The 25,187-nt window shown below is 41.2% G+C and overlaps 1 protein-coding gene and 1 long non-coding RNA gene across 7 annotated transcripts in view; one reads left to right on the plus strand and one right to left on the minus strand.

The window, feature by feature from the left end:
• marchf7 (membrane-associated ring finger (C3HC4) 7) overlaps positions 1-8,748 on the minus strand; it is a 15,108-nt gene extending 6,360 nt beyond the window's left edge. The window contains exons 1-6 of one of the 6 annotated variants that reach the window (XM_019886628.1): positions 8,674-8,748; positions 5,349-5,546; positions 3,716-3,868; positions 2,853-3,021; positions 2,495-2,680; positions 55-1,069 (exon numbers count right to left, since the gene is read on the minus strand). In XM_019886628.1, coding sequence (XP_019742187.1) covers positions 55-1,069; positions 2,495-2,680; positions 2,853-3,021; positions 3,716-3,868; positions 5,349-5,537 — 1,712 coding nt within the window. In that variant the 5' untranslated portion in view covers positions 5,538-5,546; positions 8,674-8,748. Of the gene's footprint in view, positions 1-54; positions 1,070-2,494; positions 2,681-2,852; positions 3,022-3,715; positions 3,869-5,348; positions 5,564-8,673 lie in introns of all 6 variants that reach the window. The other 5 variants (XM_019886626.1, XM_019886625.1, XM_019886623.1 and 2 more) reach the window with 5 other exon arrangements.
• Positions 1-15,470, plus strand: part of LOC109525833 (uncharacterized) — a 22,561-nt gene extending 7,091 nt beyond the window's left edge. Inside the window, exons 2-3 of the long non-coding RNA XR_002170211.1 lie at positions 10,336-10,343; positions 15,458-15,470. This is a non-coding gene — a long non-coding RNA (uncharacterized LOC109525833). The remainder of the gene's footprint in view (positions 1-10,335; positions 10,344-15,457) is intronic.
• The last annotated feature ends 9,717 nt before the right edge of the window (positions 15,471-25,187 follow it).

Consider the following 25,187-nt stretch of genomic DNA (forward strand, 5'->3'; position numbering starts at 1 on the left):
CCCCCCCCCCAAACCCCCCCCCCCCCAAAAAAAAATCATTCTAGAGTCAATTACCTCTCCTTAATAATGCGGAGCTTCTCTTGTTTGCTCGCTGCAGCATCCAGCATCCTCTCAGCGCCATCTTGTGGTGCGGTGGCCCCGTTTCTGTTTTGGAGTGGAGCTCCCCTCCGGCCCAGTGCCAAGCCCACTAAAGTTTCCTCCATTTGGGGTGACTTGTCTTTCTCTTGCCTGCGAGGACGGGCAACTCCATAGCTATTCGAACCTACCGCCCCTTGCTCCTCTTCATCATCGTCCTCTTCATCATTCTGAGGCACTCTCCGTTCCAGGTCGTCCCATCTTCTCAGCAAGTGTTGAGGACGGCTGAGGCCGGCAGTTGAGTGCACGCTCTCGTCTTGTGTGCGTCTCCGAAGACGAGAGAGGAGAGAAGGGCAGCGGCTCCGCAGGGAGGAAGAAAGCCAGGAGTTTCCGCTACTGGCCGCCTGTCTGCTCCCGACTTCAGGCTCTCTGGGCAAAGCCACCCTGGCTCCAGCTACTCCACAGTCTTTATCCTCTGAAATTGGGGAGAGGTCCACTCTGCGCTGCCTGGTTCCGGTGGCATTCGGCTGCCAATTATGAGAGGGCGTCTCCGCATCCCCAGATATCCTGGTACCCTCATCGCTGTCCAAAGACAGGCTGTCATCATCAAACGAACGAACGCTGGATGAGCTACTGGAGGAGGGGGAGTCTTGGCTGGAGTGAGATGCGAAGAGGCGGGATAAGAGGTGCCGCGTGGAGGTACGCCATTGAGGGTCGCCATCTTCATGGGTAGGTCTCCGAGAGAGCGGGGCTTTCGGTCGGCGGGAGGAAGGCTGTTCCTGAAATGAGGCAGAGCTGGATGAGGCGTTCAAAAACCGCGCCGAGGGTCGGTTGTTGTGGTCACGTGGTGTAGAGAAGCGATGGGTGGAGGAGGTGGAGGCTGCCTGACCGCCAGGGGAGCTTTTTCGCTCAGCAGTGAAAGAGCAAGATAAGTAGGCCGAGTCTTTGGGTCGAGCTCCTTGGGCATAAGTGGATGTCAGGCGGTCTGTCTGATCTGAGGGCAGCGAAGAGGAGAGCACTTGCATCAACAGCCAAACAAACAAGCAGAGAAGGCTCAGTCTATAAAGCAGACTAATCAGCTGCTTAGGACTCCCCCTCATTAAAGTGCCTCCAATCTGAATATTAATGACATTCTAAATGGCAAACAGAAAAGAAATCCAAGGTTGTGTACCATCGGGACGATGATGCATGACAGTAACATGCGGTGACAAGGAAAACTTCAAAAAAAAACCTTAGCGTACCATAGAATACATCAATGCCTTCGCTTGTATTTTGAAGTGGTGGCGGGGCAGCTGTTTTGACTCATCTATTGACACGTAGTGGGCCCCACCTATCGTCATCACAAACTGGTGCCACCAATATCTTTACAATGACATGCCGACATCATGCTCAGTTGCTAATTAAAGATGCACAAAAAACCTAATTGGGCTGACAGTCAGCCAAGTGTCTTGTGGAAGAGAGACGCTGTCATAGGACGTCATCTCATGGCGTAGTATTCGCTCCCCACATTCGCAAAATAACTAAACGGGGACGAGACGCATGTTTTTTTTTTTATCCATTTTCACTTAATTTGCTGAAAAAAATTATTGCAACATTTGGATAGAAACCCTATTATCGGCATTACTCGCCATTATTAATAACTGCAGGCCCACAGTCCCCTGGACCAAGCGAATTGAGTAAAAACCCAAGGGTTTTTTTGAGAAAACCTGAACTGAAGAATCTGAAGATAATCAGTACAAATTGGCCATCGCTTTAAGTATTGGAGTCTTATATCAACACATTTCATTGTTTATTATAATTATCTTAATTTTCAACTGTTTACATTCACTTTTTGCACTTTATACTTGAAAGAAGCTTTTTGCGGTATGTTTAGTCATGGTTCAACAAGACTTTTTTTTCAGTCCCTATGCACCAAAACAGTGTAAAATTCTTCAGCACAAAAGCTTTACAGTATACAGTATATTCACCTTATTTACTGTATGTTGTGATATTTAACTCTATTCACATTTTTGCACTGTTGTACTAGTGGTTGTGCCTATACAGTTCATTGTGAGAATGAAATAGTTTTATTTATATTCCATTCCTATATAGCTTATACTCTAGATTGTATTTTATTACAGTTTGCTTTATTTCACTTTAAAACAACTTATTTTATGTGAGTTTTGCTAAGTGATTACAAGCAAATGGGAAAGAAAAAAAAAGCAAATGCACAATTCAACTAACTTCTGCAGTGCAGCGAATTCTGACCATTCTTTGAAATCTGAGTGTATGAGTTCCATGTTTGGGTTGCACAGTACACTGTAACTAAATGGAGTGGCAAAAATAAGGGGCCCATTGGCATTATTTTGCTAAGAGCACCCAAATGACCTGGGCCAGCCCTACAAACTAGTCCTCTTGAGGATTCACAAAAAGGACCTACACAATGAAGACGTCAGTTCCTGGATTCTCGTCCTTCGATCACGCAGCCCCGACAGTCCCGGCTCATTGGGCGTCTCTGCCTCTCTGCTTGACAATTGGGTCTTTGAGCAGGAAGCTGAAGATCGTGACAGAAAATGGCTCGAGCTCCATGACATATCGCCGTTGCTGTGTTTCTCCTTAATACCTGCTAGGAGAGGAGAGGACACAATGAGGCCAAAAATAACTCCATTGAGTGGACATGGTATGGACAATGATATTCCGGGTTAAAATGTGGATTTTGCACACAATTCACTAACAGGCACTTGGTGAATAGTGTTGAAATGTGTCATTTTAAAGAGCGCTGCTGAGTATTTAGGTACCTTTGGCATTGTTAAACCCACTACTCGAGTACGTGGATCCTGTAAGTGAGGTGCTGGAAGTTTTTGAGTACAGTCCTCTGTTGCTGTTCGTCAGTTTGGCTCGCTTATTGTCTCCATCATCAGTACTGGTCAACAGACTGGGACGGCCAAACCTACTCTCCACGTCAGTCTGTAAAAACAGGAATATGCATTTAAAAAAAAAAAAAAAAGTTTCAGATGTTTTTGACAATCTCAACAGAAACCAGCTTGACCTCTTCGGGTAGTCACTTGCGGCCCTACTCTGCCCCAGCCTCGCCTCCATTTTTGTTATGATTGGAGACTATTACTACTTTCTCCAGCAACCGGCATGTTCCTTGGCTGACATTGTAGAGGATGTGGTGGGACTATTCGGGAACGTGTGCATATAATGAAAGATGGTGCTTTTTGCCACAAGGTTCACAAATTCATCCACAGGTATATATGAAATTGTAAATATATTTGTAAACGCATATATAAAAAAAATGTGTCCTGGATATACTGAATTTTTATGACTTGGCGGCAGCCAGCGGGCAGCTGTGTCTGGCTTATTTAAAACCAGGAAGTGGGAGTGTGCAGTGGAGTTCCTTGCCACATCGCTTGAGGAAACGGCTACATCTGACAGAAAATCAAATGACAGTGACGTCAAGGCCCCTGTCGACCTGCGTTCCAGAACGAAGACGGAAGAGATTCTGAAAAAAATAGTGCCATTGTAGGCACCTGGCCTAGAAAACGTGTAATGGAAAAGTGACCACACAGGCTGTTTTGGGTGGGAGCGGTACAATGGAAAAGAGACACAAGTTTGTGACCCGTCCTCCAAACACAAGAACTTGTTGGTGCTTCAGTACCACTTTAGTCCTGCTGCTGACTGATGATTCTGTCCATGGACGGTCATAAGAGCGGGTGGAAGATGTGAGAGAATTCCTGCTGCTACTGCTGCTACCACTGCTGCGGAAGTCAGCGCTGTTGTAGTCTCTGGATGAACTCAGCAGGTGAGACCTCTATCAAATTGAATATTTTAGTTAGTCTACTGGGCACAATTAGACAATAGTTACTGTTGAGAAACTGAAACTCCGAGCATTTAGACAATTTGATATGAAATATTTTTTCAAAGGGGGTACGGTATCTAAACAATTCGATTATCAAAAATATTGATGAACCTGATAATCGATTAATCGCTGCACCTCTGAAAAGTACAGTAAAACAGTTTTAAATTGTGTTCTATATTTAGTGTTCATTTTCCCTGTTAATAAAATAAAACTGACTGAAAATTCTTAGAACACCAGCATTGCATCTCAAGTAAAATTCCTTCCGAATGAGATAGATATGAACAAGCTTGTTATTGAGCATTTGCACCAAGCCTGGAGTCTTCTGGAAAGAACACAACATACAGAGCACTCAAACTATCTGTAACACTATCTTGTGAGAAGAGTCTTGACCAATAGCTGGGCTCAAATGTGCACGTCAGCTGGCAAGGAATCTAGAATGTTCTATAAAAAGACCCCCGATGAGTCTGCTTTTGCTCGATTGACATGCACGCACAGCCACACTGTTCTGACTCCTCCACAACGCAAGGAGAGAACATTGAACCCATCTCAAATGACGGCGAGCACTAATGCAGTTTGACAGTGCAATCTCTTTCAGAATGTGATTGGAAAGCTGACTTAAGCATGTTCCAATTGCCTTTGGGATGGAGCTGAACTGCGAATATACACGTTTGATCCATGAATTACCCATATATTTCCCAATTCAATTACCATTGGTTTTGAAACCATCCTCTTTATCTGATGTTCATAGTTCATCCTAAAAAGTGTTTGAGAATACTTCGCCATTGATTCAAACACTTTTTTTTAAGAGACAACTAAAAGGCAGAGAACTGGTTAGCCCTGCAAATGGTTTCGTCAAGTCTTGGTAGATTTTTTTCATTTAAGGATCAGAGGTCAAATTAAGTTCATCTGGAAAATGTATAATAGTTTTAGGTTCATTTACAAATTTCACCCAAAAGCTGAATATCCCTTATTTTTTGTGACAAGTCTAATATGTTCCTGGTAAACTTTGACTTCAAGTAACCCTGCCGACCTGTGTCAAACATAGATATTCAAATTCACAGGTTAGTTTCCAAAATCCTCCTGAATATAATGAAGTTATGAACACTACCAACTAAAGATGGCTAAAACCCATTACCAATTAGTGGATTCACAGTGTCAAGAAACTGAGACAAAACAAGTTTATTAACAGTCTCCCAGTCTGTACTAGTTGGTAGACTTGAAAACAAGATGAATCGGCTAAAGCCTACAGCAATGCATCCCTCCGTTATTGTGAAATTTGCAGTTCGACTCCTTGTTGGAAACCACATGTTGTACAAAAAGCACTGAAACATTACACAGGCCCTTCAAAAGTTTAGAGACGGTCAAGTTCACCATGAAAGGATCTTGTCCATTTTAGGGTTATGCTGAAATGTCACATGAAAACCAAGCGTACCTTTTGGTCCACGTCTACTTTGTAAGTGGATGATGCCCTCGGAAAGCGGTCATGTTGAGGCAGAGTCTCCCGGCTGTATAACCTGCTGGAGCCAACTGACGTCGAGGAGGATGACAAAGTAGAGGACGCGGACGCTCTGGGGCTAGAAGTGGACAAGCAAAAGGGAAGACTGAGAGACCTGGAGTCCATCCTGGCTCCCTGTTGAACAAGCAAAGATGTCAAAACACAATTATTGAAAGAGACGAGATGGAAAAAAAACACAAACAAAAGTCTAGGTGGGGCATTGACTGTCATAACCTGTTCTGGTTGACAAAAGAGGCTGCGTCATAAAACCGGTGGGAAAGCACCAGAAAGAAAGATTCATTCAAACATTCTTTCCATCCAGAAAAGACGTGAGCACCGTTGATTCTAACACTAATTACAACCCAACTAAAATCTTTAAAACAGTTTAGAAGTCTCTTCTTCCTTTTTTTGGGGCATTAAACCTGTGTGTACCGTCCTCCCCCTCTCCTAAAAAGATGCCAGCTGGTCCGACCATTCATAGCTGTAAAGACTAACACGAAACGCAATGAAGCCTTTGCTAGATGACACCTTTAATGTCATCAACAAGGCAGGCTCATGTGGTTCGTCAGACCTCCACCGCCACTGCTGAAAAGCCTTTGAGCATATATTTGCTCATCAGCTTGAAAGGAGGCTTCATTAATTTTAAATGTGTGGCTGGATTGGTAGGAATTAGTTCAGTTTGGAAAAATATAAGACGTGGAAAACACACCTCGATTGACATATTCCACTTTTATGGAAAGATTTTCAACACACAGGCACGTTCATGTTGGGTCCATCAAGACTTAATTTACTGCTTGACCACAAACAGAAACAATGGATAACGAGGAGAATACAAAGAAAAACAATGCCATAATGCACAGCAAAAATATGCAAGGGGTCGACCAGAAACGGTGAACAAGGTGTTTACAAAAAAAGTTTTGTTGAGCCCCAAGTGTGCCCAAGGACAAGGCGGCGCGCATGTGCGCTATGAACCTTTAAAGAGACCATTTACAGTCTGAAATGGTACAAGCCGTGCAGGGGACATTAAAAACCAACGCCGTGCAGAGTATTTTTAACGAGCAAGAGGTGGAAGAAGAAATTGCCCGTGAGAGAATCTGCGAATGCTCCAAAACCTCCACCAACAACAGCGTGGGCGGCAGGTTGCTCGTCCTTACGTTCATAATGCGAGGAGAGTACGTGGTCGTCAATTAAGCCACTGAGACACCGGACCAAAGCAGCACTCTGTTCATCATGCGTGCAAGGTAGGAGGACATACGGTATAAATTATTCCCAAACTGTCTTTGCGTGTGCTGCGAGCGAGCGAGCACGCACCATCTGCTTCACTTTCTGATCCACTCCTTCTCCCAAGTGGATTTCGTACCATCAAAAGACCATCCGGTGTTTCATCTTTTACATCAAAAGTGGAATCTCACTTGGTAGACTTACTTCATAGTATTGACCTGAAACGATATGCTTCATTCTTTCAGGGTTAATGTTTCATTCCATTCAGGCGTAGCTGTGTGTGTGTTTAACATCGTGCAATCTGGTCCAAAATTGACACATCTAGGGGCATGTTTAATGAACGTGGCGGCCAGCTATATTATTTTTTTAAAGCATTTTTTAAAGTTATTAAATATACATGGATGTTACCAAATTAACTAAAGATAAAATATGAACTTTTCACTGCTTCAAATGTAAAATATCCATTTACGGTCCATGTACTAGTACCAATTTAAGATAAGATAAGATAAGAAAACCTTTATTAGTCTCGCAATGGAGAAATTCCCAATTCACAGCCAAAGTAGAACAACAAAATATAGGAGCTGCTGGAAAGGCAGCCACTCACGCGGCGCCATCTTGAAGTCAAAATAACAAAAATAACACAACACAACACATAGGACACAGATAGTCGTGCAATCTTCACCACTTTCCTGCATACACTATGTTGTCTGAAGCAGTTATAGATGAAAGAGGAGAGGATCAAAGTGTCCTTTTACCAGTGGATCAGAGACGTCATGCTGAAAATGTGCACGTCTGCTACAAGCTAAGTTTTGAAAGCAAACACGAAGCTGTAGCGTCCATTGACAAAAAGAGATTAGTTCACTACTCCTTTGTCGTCTCAAGTAAGAAAAATCATCAAATGAGTAGTACTAGAGTGTCATACCAGTAATTTTCCAGTGTTATTCCAATGCTGTGTGATATTTGTGTGCACTAGTAGGACAACTTTGCTATATTAGTACACCAACTACATGTTAATAAATGGGAAAAACTGTGCACTACTTGACATGGATAATCACTACAAAGGTCCATGTACTAGTACGCTGTTTGTGATCATTAGTGAGGAAATTCAAAACACTACCAGTAGGATTATGTTTTACGAGTAATATTATTCCGCACAACTGTATGACACTTTTACACACTAGTAGGACAGCATTGGCATTCAAGTGGGACACCAGTTAAGATAAACCTACTCCTGAGTGCAGGAGACTACGAATGAATAACATGTCTATTTATTGAGCCTGGTAGTGTTACTAATGCAATACAGTAGTTTAATAAGTTTAGCCCTGTACTAGTAGGCCAAAAAACGGCATTACGAGTGTTACTAGTACGACACACGATTTGAGCATTTATTTGATACGTGTGTACTAGTACACGCCTTGTCTGCACTAGTAATAGGCAACTCAGCACACAAAATTGGACTTAAAAAATGCTCAAACGGCTTCATGGCAAGTTGTTTAAATTAGCAAATAAACGTAATAAAATACTAGGTATATAAGATGTTAAATGGTAGAATTTTCTATGTTACTAGTAGCCCCAGTAGCACGCAGATGTCAACTGGTGCAGTTTTGCCTTACTGGTAGAATGTGGGCACCCTCCGAGCATGCCAAAGTTGTCCTACTAGTGAGGACGTTTCCTTTGAACGTAGATCGTGTCATGAGGCCTCAAAACAAACTTGAACAATCAAAATTGCTCCTTAAATTATAATTGCACCACTCCCTACGAAATACCATGAAACCAGAAAGAACGCGGACTTTTGTGAACAAGTTTGCTTTGAAATGGTATGAGCTTCAAAAGTGGAGTTAGTAAGTAAAGCGATGTGGAAAGGACAACTGCTAACAGGTTAGCTTAGCGTTGCTATCTACAGAGCTGACTCGAGAAAGCCAAAGGTTGTTGTTTTGTTTTGTTTTTTTTTTGATGCAGCAAATGAATCCTCGTCGAATCGCGGCCGCTATAACTCATCATTGAAAAATTAAACACGATCATAAATAGAGGAAAGCCTCACCTTGAATTTCCTGGTAAAGCAGCTCGAAACGACAACGCCAGTTGTAGTTGTGATCGCACAGAGACAGGAAATCACATGGCATGGCTTAAATAGCAGGCATGTCTATGTTGTTATAGATATTAAATACAGGTTTGTAAGGAGCGTATGTGAAGCACCGCCATATTGAATGTGGCAAACAGTGGGTAAAGAAGAGCGATGCTACGTTCATTGACAGAGGTTGGAACACTAACGTAAATTAATCACTAGTCTCTGGCCCCGTCTTGTGCGAATCGTCGACCCTTTTATCGATTCTTAATTTTTTTTCACTTTGGATAAATGCAGTCCTAATTACCATTATATCAAAACTATCCTCTGACTTGATAAAGTTATTAAAATAGTTTAAAATTAGACATGCAGCACGCAGTAGGCAAAGAAGCCCACTGGTTAGCACACCCTCAGTGCAGAGGTCGTGGGTTTGAATTCGGGCACCCTGTGTGTTTGCAGGTCCTCCCTGTGCATGTGTGGGTTTTCTCCGAGTACTCTCGTTTCATCCCACGTTCCAAAACTTGCATGGCAGGTTGATTGAACGTTCTATATTGTCGCTCTGTGTTATTGTGAGCGCAAATGGTCGTTTGTCTTTGTGTGCCCTGCGATTGGCGGGCAACCAGTTCAGGGTGTACCCCGCCGACTGCCCAATGACAGCTGGGATAGGCTCCAGAGAAGAGCAAAACACTCAGACGTGGCGGTGAGATATCAAGTTCTGCTGAGAAAAGATAAAGTAGACAAATTCTCCATTACATCCAACAAGACCCCACTCGAGGTAATCAAGAAAGAAGGTCACAATGTGGTCATTAAAGCACCAACTAGAGCTACATATTCTAGAAACACCACATTTGTGAAAAAGTACTACTCTGAGCACACTGCTCCACAAACAACTGACAAAACACGCTTGACATGGACTAAGAAAGATGGGGAGGCAATCAAACAGCCTGCAGAGTCACCGATTCAGACCCATAGTGAGGGGATCAGAACTGAGCCCCTCACACTCAAGCAGGAGAGACCTCATCGGCAGACAAAGCTGCTGCAGAAATGAACAGACTATATCCTTAAATGAACTTTCCACAGTCTAATGGAAAAAAAAGGATTGTAATGTTCATGTGTTTTAACATAAAGTAATGTGCCTCTCATTCAAATCCATGATCTGATAGAGAGGAATATATAGATATTTCAAGTAAGGAAAGGCGGTCTGTCAAGGGTGAATCAGTTTTTCAAAAGTTGTGTTTCCAAATGTTTCCAGGTTGAGAAAATAGGCTAATCACTAATTCATGTATAGTTTCTTTTATGAGTAAATATTTCTCGTTTTTTTATTACGGAGTTGTGAGTTTAATTCTAGGTCAAGAGAGGATGTTATGTATTGATGACACCATTAACAGGATATGACTGCAGGTGTAGGAGTTCAACAGGCGAGGGCGCTGTATACTAGTGAGGTATGCGGAAGTCGAGAACTAAAGGATGGATGTTAACTGATAAACGGGAGTGTGTTCAGTTATTAAAGGTGGGTCAAAATCCAACACAACCCACAAAGACGTTGAAACAGGTTAGACAACAGTGATCCGCCTCAGCTCGTCTAGCTTGTGAAGAGAGCGTCTCAGTCCACAAGCTTGTAATGTTCACTTAGAGCAGCTCAAAGTGTTAATTGCGTGCCGCAAATTTGATCAGTCACATGCAGAAGGTATGCACATACTTATTTTAGAACCATCCTCTCGGAAACAATGAGCAGCAGTTAATAAAAGTATGGTGCCACAAAGTCAACCACAGCCAACCAGACATTCAAGTTGTTAAAGTACTTCAGCAAAAGAAAGATGAAATTTCTTAAAGTCAACTATTTTTACTTTTTGTGTGTATTGTCTGAACACATTGTTTAGTTTTAAACACACGTTCTATGGTTTTAAGGTGATGGCTTAAGTTGTAAGAGAAAAGTCGGGAGTTTTGGAAACGCAGTAAAACATTTTGGATATGTATTTAGAGTTTTGAAAAAATGGGTGGAGGGTTTGAGAAATGTATTCAGCAATTGACAAAAATATGATCAGTGTCTTCACATATAAATGAATACACAATCTAACACAAACCAACAAATACCCTTTCACACCCACACCCGCATCACAAAAAAACTCTCATACTTACCAAATGAATTCTCATTAAAAAAATAAAAATTCTCACACAAATTTCACATTCATACTATAAAAACCTCTCAGTAACACCCCAAAAAAATCACTCACACATGCCAAAAAACTCCCGCAAACATGAGAGCAACCATCACATGTGAACCTCTTTCTCCCATTCACAAACACATTTCTTAAACAGACCAAAGAAAACCTCTCATACCGAACTAAAAAAAACAGTCACACACGAAAAAACAAAACAAAACCTCACGTTAAAAGTCTGACACACTCAAAACCCACTCACATGTGCCAAGAATGCTCTATGTTTGTGAGTGTGAGCTTTTTTGTGTGTGTTATTTGTGGCCTATATGGCATCTCAAACATGCTAACCACAACAAGAGCGCGATGCAAACCCATTTCACGACCGCTGATAAAAAGATTAATTGTTTAATACTCCATTTAGTCGTCAGCGTTTATGGTGTTGATTTGTAATAGTCACGGGTAAAGGTTTTATTAGTGTTGAATAGTACTGCTTTGACATGAGAACATAAATACTTTCACATCAAACCCCCTCTTTGACGTGCCACAGCATGTACTGTAATTACTTAACGAGAACATTAAAAATGAAATATGTTCATTGTACACTGCTGCTCGAGGGTATTCAATTGGTCCTTGTGCTTGGTACAACAGAAACTCACAGGTACTTTTTTTTCCCTCAAGTGCACCACTGTGTTGCATTTGTAGCTTAAAGCCATACAATATTAATTAAAAAAATGTTTCGCCTCTATATGTAATATGTAAAGACTGGAAGATCTGCATGCAATCCCCGAAATGGAGGACACTTTAAATAAATTATTTAACCAACAATGTCACCATTGCTCAATTTTAAAAGACTTGCTGTCAAAACCTTTTTAAACAAGGTCAAATTGATATAAAATCGAAAATCTTTAATTGATTTTTAACAAATGATTGTATCATGATGGTTAAAAAAATAGCCATTCAAATCATGCAGATGTAATTAAATTTGCAACGTGGGCTGATCGTTTTCGGAGATTGGAGAAGCATGGTCTTGTTATAGCAAACACTCGTGTTCAGGGCTGACGTCATTCTGATCTCGGGAATATTTACCACCACAAGAGGGCGTTCTAGTTCACATTTTTTATCTACCACAGTCTTCACTTTTCCAATTTTAGAGGCTGCTCCGTCTTTAATTTGCACTCCAGAAGTTGTTTGCCTAGTCAGGGGGACGATTAAATCCGGTTTCAACAGGTTTAATTAGATCAATTAGAATAATTGTTTTGAAAAGCACTGCGGATCCTGTCTTCGCTGTAAATCCTGGATTAGCAGCCTTCATTTGATTTGCATACTCTAACTCCTCTCTAATTTAGCAGGAAACCTTGGATCAGATCTGCACATTCGTTGATTATTACTTTTAATTAAAACATTTTGGTCCCGATCGACATATGGGTGAAGGCGCTTTCAGAATTCCCAGTTCTTCCATGAAAAAAAAAAAAAATCCGATTAAAATGAATTGAGACATGTTCCAAATGTAACTCATACAAGTACAACTATCTTTCATGTGAAAAACAAAGTTTCCACATTCCCAAAAATTACAACACTTTTCGTAGTTCCACATTTTGCCTGACAACATTCCCAAATTAATGCCGACTTTCCTCCTTCCCCGTTTCTCAAGTGATTAAAACCATTCCAACGTCAATGTTCAAGTCATTCTGTACATCTATGAAACTATTGATCACGTTTCACGAATTCCCACATTATCGAAAACAGACAATCAAACAAATTAAGACATGTTTGAAATTTTGACCTCCACCTTCCACATTTCTCACCCGATTCAAACCATACCAACTTTAAACTGTTCAGCGCATTCAGGACATCTTGAAACGAGTTATTGTATTGCCCAAATTCCACAATAAACCCCCCAATTAAGACATATTTTACACATTGACCTCCCTTTCCACATTTCCAACCACTATAATTTCAAACTGTTCAACTCATTCATCATGGGTACTATTTATCGGATTCCTAAAACGTTTCAACAAAATCTCATATTGAGAGAGATTTTATGTATTTCTCTCCTCCTTCCACATTTCTTAACTGATTCAAACCATTCCTCCTTCAAGTGCTGTGAGAATAATCGATTTTTTAAAATAAAGTATTATGACTACGACAAAGTACATCCCTACTAAAAAAAGAAAACCAAGCATAGACCGGCATGATTTTGTTGTGTTTTTGTGCTGGCCTTGCTGGTGTCACTAGCAAAAGCAAAACAAAACAGCCAAAACGGCCTGTTGCAGGAACCCTGCCAGGAGCTGGTTTAGGCTGTTTTTTTTTTTTTTTAAACAATTCACCTATTCCCAACAGCATTACAATTAAGATCTTAATCATTCACATGTATTTTCTCAAGAAATTGCATTCTCAAGTTAATTTTGCCCTCTGATCACAGATAAAAAAAATGAAACACACCAAATTCAGAGTAAAACTAATTTGCAATAAAGAAGTGGAACACATTGTAGTCATGTTAAGTGCAAGGGGTTCCAGAAAGGTCAGCCAGAACCATTTTTGCACAGGTAATGGATGATAATGTGAAGGTCAACAGCATACTCATCATACATGGTAAGATGTGACTCTTGAGAGCACTGGCGATCCATTATCAGTCAAGTGCATCGGTGTCAAACTCCGGGACTGCAGGGCCATCGTCCTGCATTTTTTCCATCTCTTCCTGTTGCAACACATCTGATTCAAATGAACAGGATCGATATCAGGCTTCTGCAGAGCTTGCTGATGAGCTGATCATTTGAATCAGGTGTGTTGCAACAGCTGCGATTGGCTGGCAACCAGTTCAGGGTGTCCCCCGCCTACTGCCTGAAGACAGCTGGGACAGGCTCCAGAACTCCATGCGACCCTTGTGAGGATAAAGTGGATTGGAAAATGGATTGATGTTGCAACAGGGAGAGATTGAAAACATGCAGGACGGCGGCCCTCCAGGTCCGGAGTTTGACAGCGATGGTTTAGTGTATGCAGCACAACGGTGATCACCCAAATGTGAATCTACTCAAGGCTAACAGAGCCAGAGGTGAAGGAGAATCAGAGAGCGAAAGGGATAAATACAGGAGGGAGGCCCCGCACATTAACTGCTGAAGAAAAATAAAAAAAAGACGCGTGACCTAGAGAAACGAGAAAGTGCAAGGTCTGTGGAGTAGGGGAGGAGACTGCTCAACCCAATTGCAGGGCTACAGGCCAGTACCATTCACCCCCTCCCTCTTCTCTCTACCCCTGCCTCCTTCAGACACATGAGTGTGCACGCTGCTGTGTGAGCAGAGACAACAAGCTTTCCTCCCCCAGTACCGCCGATAGGATGATAATGGAGCATTCCTCAGAGCTGTTTCTCATTCATGCTCGCTGCGACAAGGGAAGAACATGCTTGTTTTTTCCACTGAAGGCGGCTCAAAGTCTTCCAGGCCAGGCCGCCTCTGCTCATGGGCATGTAACCTGAGATGTGCACACAATATCCTCCCCTTGTTCCACTCCTTTCGTTTTTTTAGGTGCCTTGGATACGAGATGGATACTTACCTGCCTCACTGAGGCATTGATCATTAATCACCAGCGCACTGGAAGGCATGCTTCATGGCAACATGTCCAGCTCCATGTTACTGCTGAATAATTGTAAATAGGCTGTGCATTTTAGATATCCAGCAAAACCATTTTTGAACCGCCTCTCCTTACCAGGTCAGAATCAGAATCGCTACCATCTTTTTGCGGAAACTATGTTGACACAAAAGGAATTTGCCACAAATTACGAAAATTCGCAAGAAACTGACATCCACTAAAAAGGTTTGTATTTGACATTAGGTGTCACAAGATGGCAGCATAGCACTACTTTTGCCTGTATGTAATTCCTCAACTCACGTCAACATAGATTCTCGGTAACAAGATGCCATAAGATGTGCCAAAACACTACTTTTGTCAAAATGGAGCTCCTCAACTCACTTTAACAAAGTTCAACTTCACCAAGATTTCATAGGGTGGCAGAAAAGCACTGTTTTGTCTAAATTAAGCTCCTAAACTCACTTCAGGATAGTTCCACGGTACCAAAATGCCACGAGATGGTGGCAAACCAGGACATTAGTCTAAATGAATTTCCTCAACTCACTTCAACATTTGGCACCAAGACACTTCAGGATGGGTCTGAAGCAATGTATTTATGAGTGAGTTATGTCAGGAAAGGCATCCAGCATAGAAACTGTGCCAAACAAATTAGGTGAGTGACTGTTTGTGGTGACCGCTGACAGTAAAAAAAACTAAAGCCAGTTCTTCTTTTTTATAAATGTTTATCTGTTTAAAGACGCTATTAATCAGTAATACTGATGACCAACCAAGTGTGCAAATGATGCAGAGTGACAGAGCCGATTAGGAAGAATACAATAATAATGGCACTAAAGAGAAGAGCAAAAATGACAATGTGCAACTATAAAATTATCTCCAAGGAAAGTAATTATAAGAGGAAATATGATGTTCACATGTTTTATGGGTTCTAGAGTGTATTATTTGATAACAGGGAGGGGTGAGTGAATACGTAAATACATAAAGCACACTCCTACTTGTGCAATTCTGAAAATGAAAAGAAAAACACATGCCCGCAGTGTGGATTTTGCTCAAGTCTTAAGATACAAAATAACTTGAAGAATGTCTGGATTTGTCCAGCAGTGTGTAATCACAAAGGAATGTCCTGAGACGTTTCTGCTTTTCCTCTACAAGACCCCTATTTTCCCACGGCTCGTCCAGGTCTTGAGAATCTGTTTCCTCTCCCTCCCTCGCTTGCTCCACTTTCCTCTCTCACTATGTTTGTGAAGGCACACGGACACCCACAATGGCTGGTTCAGAGAAGAACGATAATACTAAGCTCGGTGTCTTCAAGAGCACAAAGAGCAAGAGCCCCTGCCATGCTCTGCGAGGAGAAAGCACTCAGAGGCAACATGAGGGTAAAAGGTTGCGAGTCATTGCAAATCAAAAGGAACATTCAAATAAGACAAGAACTCAGAAAGCGGCAGAGTTGAAAAGATTGAAAACAAAACAAAATACCTGGAAGAAAGTCACTTTACAGTGAACCCCCACATATTGCATTATTTGCTAAACATGTCACTAGTTGTGCTTTTTGTGCTCAGGCCAAAGTAACAACAACAAAAAAAAGAATATCCATCTTGTGGCACCTTGTCACCAAGTAATGCTGTCGGGGTGTGTTGAGGAGCTTAGTTCAGGAAAAAAAGTGCATTGTCAACATTTTTGATATCTTGGTGATAAAATGAGTTGAGGAGCTTCATTTAGCTAAAGGTAGGGCTTTGTTGCCATTTCATATTCTAGATGGCGCCGTAGTTGGCAGCTGTCTACAAAAGCTTTGCTTTTTTTGTTGTTGTTTTTGACTTTTGTTTTGTCATATGGTGTTTGTTGTCCTTCGTGTGGACCCATTGTGGACAGTTTTCAGCGTTTTGGCCACAACAATCGTCGAATGAGAAGAATCTGTGCTCATTGTTTACTTTCAAACTCAAGTTTGTAGCAAACATGTCATCTGACCATTGGTGAAGGAGGCTTTGATTCTCTCCCCTTTCATCAGCTTCAAACAACAAGGCGAATGCAGGAAAAGTTCTTACAATTGTATAACTGTCCATGTTTTATGCTATGTGTTCTGTTGTATTATTTGGGGGATTTTATGTTAACTGTTCTGTAAAGCGCTTTGTTACAGCTGCAACTGTTGTGAAAGCACTATTTAAATAAAGATGTATTGTTTTGTATTGTAGCTTGGTGCCAAGGAATTACAAAGTTGAGGAGCTTCATTGAGACAAACGTAGTGCTTTGCCACCATCTTATCTTGTGTGAGCTATATTACATAATTGTAAACCTTTTTAGAGGGGTGTCAATTGCATGCCGGTTTTCACCATCACTGTATTATGCTTTGAGAAACTCACACTTACAGATAAAACTCCTTTCCAGTGGTGATTCTCAACCATTAGTAATTGGAGAGCAAATGTTTTGAAGGCATTTTTTCCCTTTCTCGCGAGATGGTTTTATGTGTAGTTATCATTTGCAATTGGAAAGACATCAGGTAAATGAAAATGGTCAAGAGGCAAGGCCACATGCATGGGGCAACACTTTGGTTCTCATTTTCTGGGGCCGACATCTAACACGCTTGTAAGCTATTTAGGGACATACTTGACTCCAGCAAATATACTTCCTGTTGATCTGACTGTTTTATTCAAATCCTCATGTTGTGGAGTGTAACAACAAAGTGAAATGTTGGAGCTGTTTATTTTCAATTAGGGCCTTTTTCGAAGCTGTGTCTAACCCAATACAACCACTAAAAGGCTTCCCCCAAAACACTCAGCGAACATTTGTTGGTCTTAATGTTCCCCAGACACAAAGTGACATCTGCCTCCCTCCCTCCATGCCCACTGCTCTTTGTTTAAAGGAGCACTGAGGGGAGCCTCTGCACATTGAAGGCAAAGATGATGTCACCATTGTGATCATTTCTGCGCACTGTGGTGCCCTATTTTTGACTAGGCGTCACCGAGGGAAGGCCACAATGTCTGCTCGCACAACGCCAAGAGCAACACAGGCCTGCCACTATTAATTAACACCAGGCCTGTTATTTTATTTTATTTATTTATTTTTGAGGGACCACCCCGCAGACCCACCAACATTTACAACTGAATATTTTGAGGTATCTCAACATTTTGTGTACTGTAATTTATTGGAGAGTTTGGTAAACTCTCCAATAAATTCCTTGAATGTGTTCGATTGGCCAATGAATGTGAGTATTTAAAATATTATAAAGCATCATGTTAAGTCAGAGCCTTTATGATGTACTGATTTGTGATGCGCATAATCAGCACTGTGATTCACCTTAAGTATGCGACATGGTTAATATTTTGTCTACATACACTTCGATGGCCGGTTTACCTAAGTCAATTAAATCGACTCATTTGGTTGTTTAAAACACCAAATGTTACGACTGATGTCCTTTCAGGAAATGTGGAAAATAAAGCTGCCAATTTTTCAAGTGGACAGGCCAGTCATTCTCATAGCATTGTACGTTGGCACCCTCTGGTGGTATGTGAAAGAATCACTGAATTGAATATTCCTCATGTTGTAATGCGTAATGTTCTCCCTGTGCCTGCATGGGTTTTCTCCGGCACTCCAGTTTCCTCTGACATTCCAAAAACATGCATGACAGGTTGATTGGGCACTCCAAATGGTCCCTAGGCGTGAGTGTGGATGGTTGTTTGTCTCTGTGTGCCCTGCGATTGGCTGACAACCGGTTCAGGGTGTCCCCCGCCTACTGCCTGAAGACAGCTGGAATAGGCTGCAGCACCCCCCGCGACCCTTGTGAGGATAAAGCGGATTGGAAAATGGATGTAATGCGTAATTCTTATTTAAAATTCAGTCCAGTGCATATGTACAGTTCGGTTGCATTCACTTACAAACAGTACATTTACAATTAATCCTTCAGAACAGTTTGTTTTCCAAATGTATTAAGATTGAGTTTTAATTTCACTTGAAATGTAAATTGATTTATTACTTAAGTAAAGTTTGGTATTATATTTAAGTGCACTTAATGTTGAAACTGTGCATCATGTTACAGTGGTTTAAACTGATAGACAGAAACGACGAATAGCGATGGGGCAAATATATGCAATGACAAACGGCATCATGTACACAGGATGATGATTGTTCAATTTCCTGTGACAGAGCCCAATGACATGCAGCTACTTGAGGATTCCAGGTCTTCTTCACTATTCATCAACATCACTTTTTGTCATAAAGATGATGGAAATACACCTACCTCACTCCAATTGTAAGAGCGCTTTTTAGCACACAATTTCAAAACATGTCGTCTATGAAACTGAAGCCGAGACATGTGTGTCGTTTAAAAAAACACAGTTGATACACTCCGAAAACTTCAATCGGGCTTTGGGCCAAATGTCAGCTCATGATGAAGACAAAGCAAGCTGTTAGCCTGAGGGAGAAGATGTTGCCATGCACAGGCATTATCCAAAAGCTTCCCACAGTCATCCTGAAAATTCATCAAAAATGTAGGAAGGAAAAAAAACACGTTTTTTTTTAATACAAACTGCTGCACGGATAAAACAGTTTGACAGTATATTCCCATTTCACAGCCATTTTGAATTTGGCTTTCAAAACATTGAGAATGGAACAAAATATATATACTACAAAGCACTACAGTATTGCACACGTATGCACACATACCAGTATTTTATCTAAAAATCAACAACTTTTGTCTTAAGCACTCAAAACCTTTGAAGCACTGCTGCAGTACCACTTGCCAATATTTTATCTTGTTTATTTGAGGACTGAAAGGAGAAAAACATGTTTGTGGACATACTGAGTTCTTTGTAATGTTCTTCATATGTACGCAGCAGTACCAACATTTCAGTTTGCTGGAAATATTTTTTTTTGATGCGCTCAACAGTCTGAAAATAGCTCGTGATATGTATTTTTTTGTGCACTCAAAAGACTTTGAGGTCTATAATTGGACCACGCGTAGAATTTGGGTGTTGTTTATTCTCATCAAATGATGGTGTCCGCCTGTGTTTTTTCATATGGGAAACAAAGACCATCGAACAAGTAACGTGTCATTCGCATCACAAATCCACAAACAAATTGATGTGTTATGCGATCCAAATAAAGACTTGGGGATGTTTTGTCGAATTAGACGTATGTTCAAATGTGGAAAAATCATTTTTACTATTAAAAATGTTGAATACAGTGAGACACGGTTCAATGAATCAGAATGATGAACTATGCGTACAGGACAGCAATACCTCATTACAGGCTGCTCAAAACAATATGTACAACAGCTGTGGAATGTTTTTCACACACATGGACGCCACATACTGTCGATTAATCTATTACAAGAGAAGGAAGTGATACATTTTTACAGCTATAAGGCATTCTCAACAGGTCTCATTTTGCAATCTCATTTCAGGGTTTTGAAGCTACACAAAACATTTGGAAATGGTTTGATTTCATTCATCATCTCTCTTTTTTTTTTTTTTTTTTTTTTTTATGATACAGTGGTACCTTGACTTTCAAGTTTAATTAGGTCCACAACCAAGCTTGTAATTCCATCTGCTTGTGGAGTGGAGCCTTGAAATACGAGTCCCTTGATTTACAGTTGTTTTTAGATATGAGCCTTTGCTTGGCTGAATTTTTGGTCTTGCGATACTTGCAAAAAAATTTTGATTTGAATATCCTTCAGACCTCCTATCGCTAGATGTAGAGGAAGTCTCACAACATACGGACACCATCAATTCACATTGGTTTCTTTGCAGTGGAAGGACAATAGGAATTGGTGGCAAAAGCGTCATGAAGCTGATTTGTCAAATTCCCCAAAACCTCACAGATGAGGAACACGAAAAACAAAACAATGAGACACAGTCATATTTTGTGCTCACGTTTTCCATGTGTGCAGATTATATGGGGACCACATGTAGAGTGTGCAATGGATCCCCACATAGGGATCGGGAATCTGGGTATAAAATTCTTGACTAAGTGGGGATAAACCTCCAATAAGTGTTTTATACCAAAAAATTGAGGTGCCCCCCCCCGCCCCCCCCAATTGAAAGTGTATTAAAAAATATTGGGAAAAAAATATGTCACAGAACAGGTGAATCTGCAGATACCAAACCGCAAGTAACTGGGAGTGGACTGTACTGTTTGTTCTTTATACATAATCATTAGTGCAATTATCCATTTTTCCGAATCCGTTTATCCTCACAAGGATCAAGGTGAGTGCTCGAGCCCATCCCAGCTGTCTTTGGGCAGTAGGCGGGGGACACTCTGAACCGGTTGCCAGCCAATGGCAGGGCACATATAGACATACAACCATTCACGCTCACAATCACACCTAGGGACAATTTTGTGCGCTCAATCAACCTGCCACCATGTGTTTTTGGAATGTGGGAGGAAAGTACCCTGAGAAAACCCACGCACGCATGGGTAGAACATGCAAACTCCATACAGGAAGGGTGGAGCCAGAATCGAACCCTGCTCCTCTGCACTGTGAACCAATCGATCACTGGGCCGGCCTAGTGCAATTATTCTTAGGAAAATACATGTTAAAAGGTGAATTTTTGTGGTTTTGGAAGGTTGGAAGGGATTACGTGCATTTCTATTCATTTCAAAAGGGGGAAGATGATTTGGGAGAAGTTTTTATGAAACATGAGCATGGTCAAGGGCTTCAGGCACCACTGTACATAAAACACCCCCCGCTGCTGTGTCTGTTTTAGAACACAGTGGCACCTTGACTTCCAAATGCACAGGTTTGTAATAATCATAAAGATCTTCCTGTTCCACAAGATGTGGCTGAGTTTAGATTAGTTAGGTATTAAATGTACAAAAAGAACCTTTTCCACGCTTTGAACCAAAATTTCAATAGAACACTCAGCCAAATTAAAACTTGACACTGTTTGAAAGGAAGCAGAAAACATTTGTGACAACCGACTGATAACAACAATTGCTGTCAATTGGAGCTGAGAGTCTCCTGTGGATTTTCTTTATGTGGAAGCCCATGGAAGGTTTGGCTTTGCATTACAAGTCACTGCTGGGTGACTTAATAGAAAGTCAACATGCGGAATCATGATATTGTGAACGTATTATTTAAGCAACGTGTGTGTTAATGTCGTACAAAGGCAAGCAAACCAATCATAACCTATTCAAAATAGAGCAAGTATTTGAGCATGTACAGTTGATTATATCCAGTGTGAGGTCCATGTTCTTGTACTACAATTTTTTTTGTCCTCACTTGTAAAACAGTTAACCACACGAGTAGAAAAACTGTTTGGCTAGTACCGTTTTTGTTCCCACAACTGTATGACATTTCTGCACACTAGTAGAACAACTACTATGATAATACTGGGACAAAACTCAGCACCCGGCGAGATGTGTGCTACTAGTACTAGTAGTGAAGTTCTGAATGTTATTATATAGAATGTCACAAGTAGTACTTGAACCAGTTCATGGTCGAACTGAATGGTGATGGGATCCCACTAATGTAGAAACAAATAAAATCCAAACCAAAAATATTGATTGAAGGAAAAACGAAGGACCAACAAAGTACAAGCAGTAGAGCGAGCGAGGTCAATCGTCCGACAAGAACTTGGGAGCATGGCAGTCCTTAAATGCTTGAACAGACTTGATTAGAATAAGGAACCGGTGCGCCTGCTAGAGGGAAACACCCTTTACTCAAGCTGGAGCTGAATCAAAACAAACACACATTGAACACGGCAGGATGCCAAAGTTGTCCTACGAGTGAACTCACTAGTACTTTGGACCTTAAGACAATTCATCACACTCGGGACCATATTTTCCTGTGTGTGTAAGACAGAAAAGGAACGTAGCAGCGCAGTTTGATTTTAAACATTTAAATGCATGGTAATTTTATTTTTTTTTTAATTTAAATTGAAGCAAAGGGGTAATGTGCACCCTGTGCATAGACGGTCGTACAGTGGCTATTGTACTTTTTTTGTATTTTAATGTTGGTCACAAGGGTGGTACTGCACTTGTACTGCACTAGTGCCAAGTACGTTGTATGTTTGAGGCAGTAAATGGTGTAAAAAGAGATTCACATTAAGTTTCACATCAACCGTGACAAATGAAATCCCCTCAGCTGCAGGTGTCACAAAAGCAGAACGAGATCAACCGCAATGTATGAAAGATCATTTTCTGGGAGAATCTTTTTTTCTCTCGTGCCAGGGGAAACTCCACGTTACTTTATTTTCTGTTGATCCACTTGTAAAAAGAAAGTGCACAGCTAAGTGTATTCAACTGCAGTTTTTTTTTCCCTGAGATGTTGTTCATGTGAAGGAAATAGAGATTTGATTGCCTCAGCGAAAGCACAGCACTTAGCTGCAAGATGCCGAAAATGGAAAATTTGTCTGCTGTGTGCATAAAATGACATGAGTATGAATGTCTTTTTGTTGGATTCTTTTTATTCGGCCTGGCTGGTGAGATATTTGTTTGTGAGCTCATGCTTTTGTGGGGTGAGGCATCACTGAAGGGCCTCGGACTTGCTTTTGCACTTTTCCTGGCATAAGTGACTCCTCGTTCCCAGAAAAGCAGCACACTAATGCATCCTCGGTCTGTCTTTCTCCCTCCCTCTCTATCGGTCACACACTGACACCATGTGCACGCATCTCATCACCGAATGACACTGTGAATACACCTCATCAACAAATGAGTCACTCCACTACTCTGCTATTATGATGATTTCTCCCTTCTGTGTATTACATCATGCGCAGGGGCTCTGCACAGTTACATTCGCCACGATAAACACTGTCGAAAGTGCTCTCCTTTCGACTGTGTCGGGTTTATTAGTCAACTTGGCAGGAAAAAACATTTAATTGATGTGTTGAATAAAAACACTTCGACAAAAGTAAAAATGAATTGTTACTGTCGATAATACAGTCTGGTTGAGATTGAAAACATGCAGTGGCCTTCAGAGGTATCGTAGTGAAGTCCATCAACTTTGATGGGACGGATAGCTGCAAAAATAAATCCAGATGAGCTTTCAACTTTGTAAATTTAATGAGATGAAAAACACATTTAGATATAAAATAGTGTGTGTGTGTGTGTGTGTGTGTGTGTGTGTGTGTGTAGATTAAAAAGTATATACAGTATATACAGTATATGTGTATAGGGCGGCACAGTGATTGACGGTCAGCATGTCAGACGTGCAGGGTTTGATTCCGGCTCTCCTGTGTCGAGTTTGCATGTTCCTCTTGTGCCTGCGTGGGTTTTTCCAGGTACTGCAATTTCCTCCCACATCCCAAAAACATGCATGGCAGGTTAATGGAACGCTCTAAATTGTCCGTAGGTGTGACTGTGAGCTCAAACGGTTGTGTGTACCCCGCCCAAATGTTGAGAGCAAAATTAAAACGTCTACTTGAAGATACCTGGAAAATCTACTCAAGTTTAATTGCCACCACTGTTTACATCTGATGTAATTGGAATACACTGAGCGAAATGAACAACGTGGCTGTATGCCGTCACTGAGGGGCCGGGTAACTTTAGAACAGCTGCTGCACAAAAGTGTGTCGCAAATATCAATGCGTTGCCTCCCTTGTCCCTGGAGTTAAAGGGAAAGAATGAAGGGCACTTTTTCACTGTCACGTTGATTTCAATACGCCATTTTAGGAGAAGCTTAAGGAAGATCTGCAATTGGCTCTGAACACTCAAAGCCATTACATCAATTGCAAACCTTCCTCAGTGACGGATGGTTGCACTCTAATCAATAAGAGTGTTCATGTAGCATAATCACAGAATTTCATGTCAGTGAGAGTGAGTGTGTTACTTGAGGCAAAGCAATATTACATACACCAGTAGCAAATTGGTCTCCGGTGCTTTAATCACGTCAGCAGCTCAAATCATTGACTTTGCAAAGCATTATGCAGTATTGTGTTCTGTTACATTGTGCGCAACACTGGTGATGTATTGAAAGGATGCTGCAAAGAAAGAACCTGATGTGGGGAGATTAATTACAGTTCACTTGCAAGGTTCTTGTATTAATACAAAGCACAAGATAAAATTAAGTTACAGTACGAGTGTAAGATGTTAGCACTACAACAAATGCTTAACACAGCAGAACATTGTCTTCATTGAATTTATTGGGTGCTTAATTGTTATTATGTACTGGAGTGCCAAATGTAAGCAAGGTGTAATTCAGCTGTATAAAAGGATGCTTTCCGTGGTCCACTTTTCTTGTTTGAGCACTATTTTCAGCGTAATTTATGTTCTTCAAATTACGCATTTCGAGTTGCTGGAAGCTTGTGTTAATGGCGTCATCCTACATTGAGGATTGTGCGGGGAGGAGGGCAGATTCATCTGTATTCCCTGAAAGTGTCTGCGAAAATCAATAAATGCAAGCACAGCTCCTCGCTTCTGACGGCTGTCCCTTTCTTTGCAGGGTGGACTAATAGAAAAATAATAATTAAATCCGAATCGCCAGATTAATTTGTTTTCCATCAGTCTCAGGAGAGATTTTTTTTTCTTGTTTCTTTAGAGCTCATTATACTTTCTAATCTACACACACACACACACACACACACACACACACACACACACACACACACAAAAACTCTTTTCAATAGACATGCGGTCTCCCATCCCCCCTTCTCTTCCCTGTGGTGCTCTTTCTCGCATTGCAGTCATTGTGCTGGCACTTATTATGTTACAAATGACTGAGGTACAGCAGCCATTCTCAGTGTGCATGCAAAGAGGGCCCACCCTTCTTTGCGGCTAGTGCCTTCTCCTAATGACGATGCTCAGAGTGCACCCCCCCAC

This window comes from Hippocampus comes, unplaced genomic scaffold, assembly GCF_001891065.2.
Source record: "Hippocampus comes isolate QL1 unplaced genomic scaffold, H_comes_QL1_v1.1 scaffold261, whole genome shotgun sequence".
In the NCBI taxonomy this organism is placed as follows: Eukaryota; Metazoa; Chordata; class Actinopteri; order Syngnathiformes; family Syngnathidae; genus Hippocampus; species Hippocampus comes.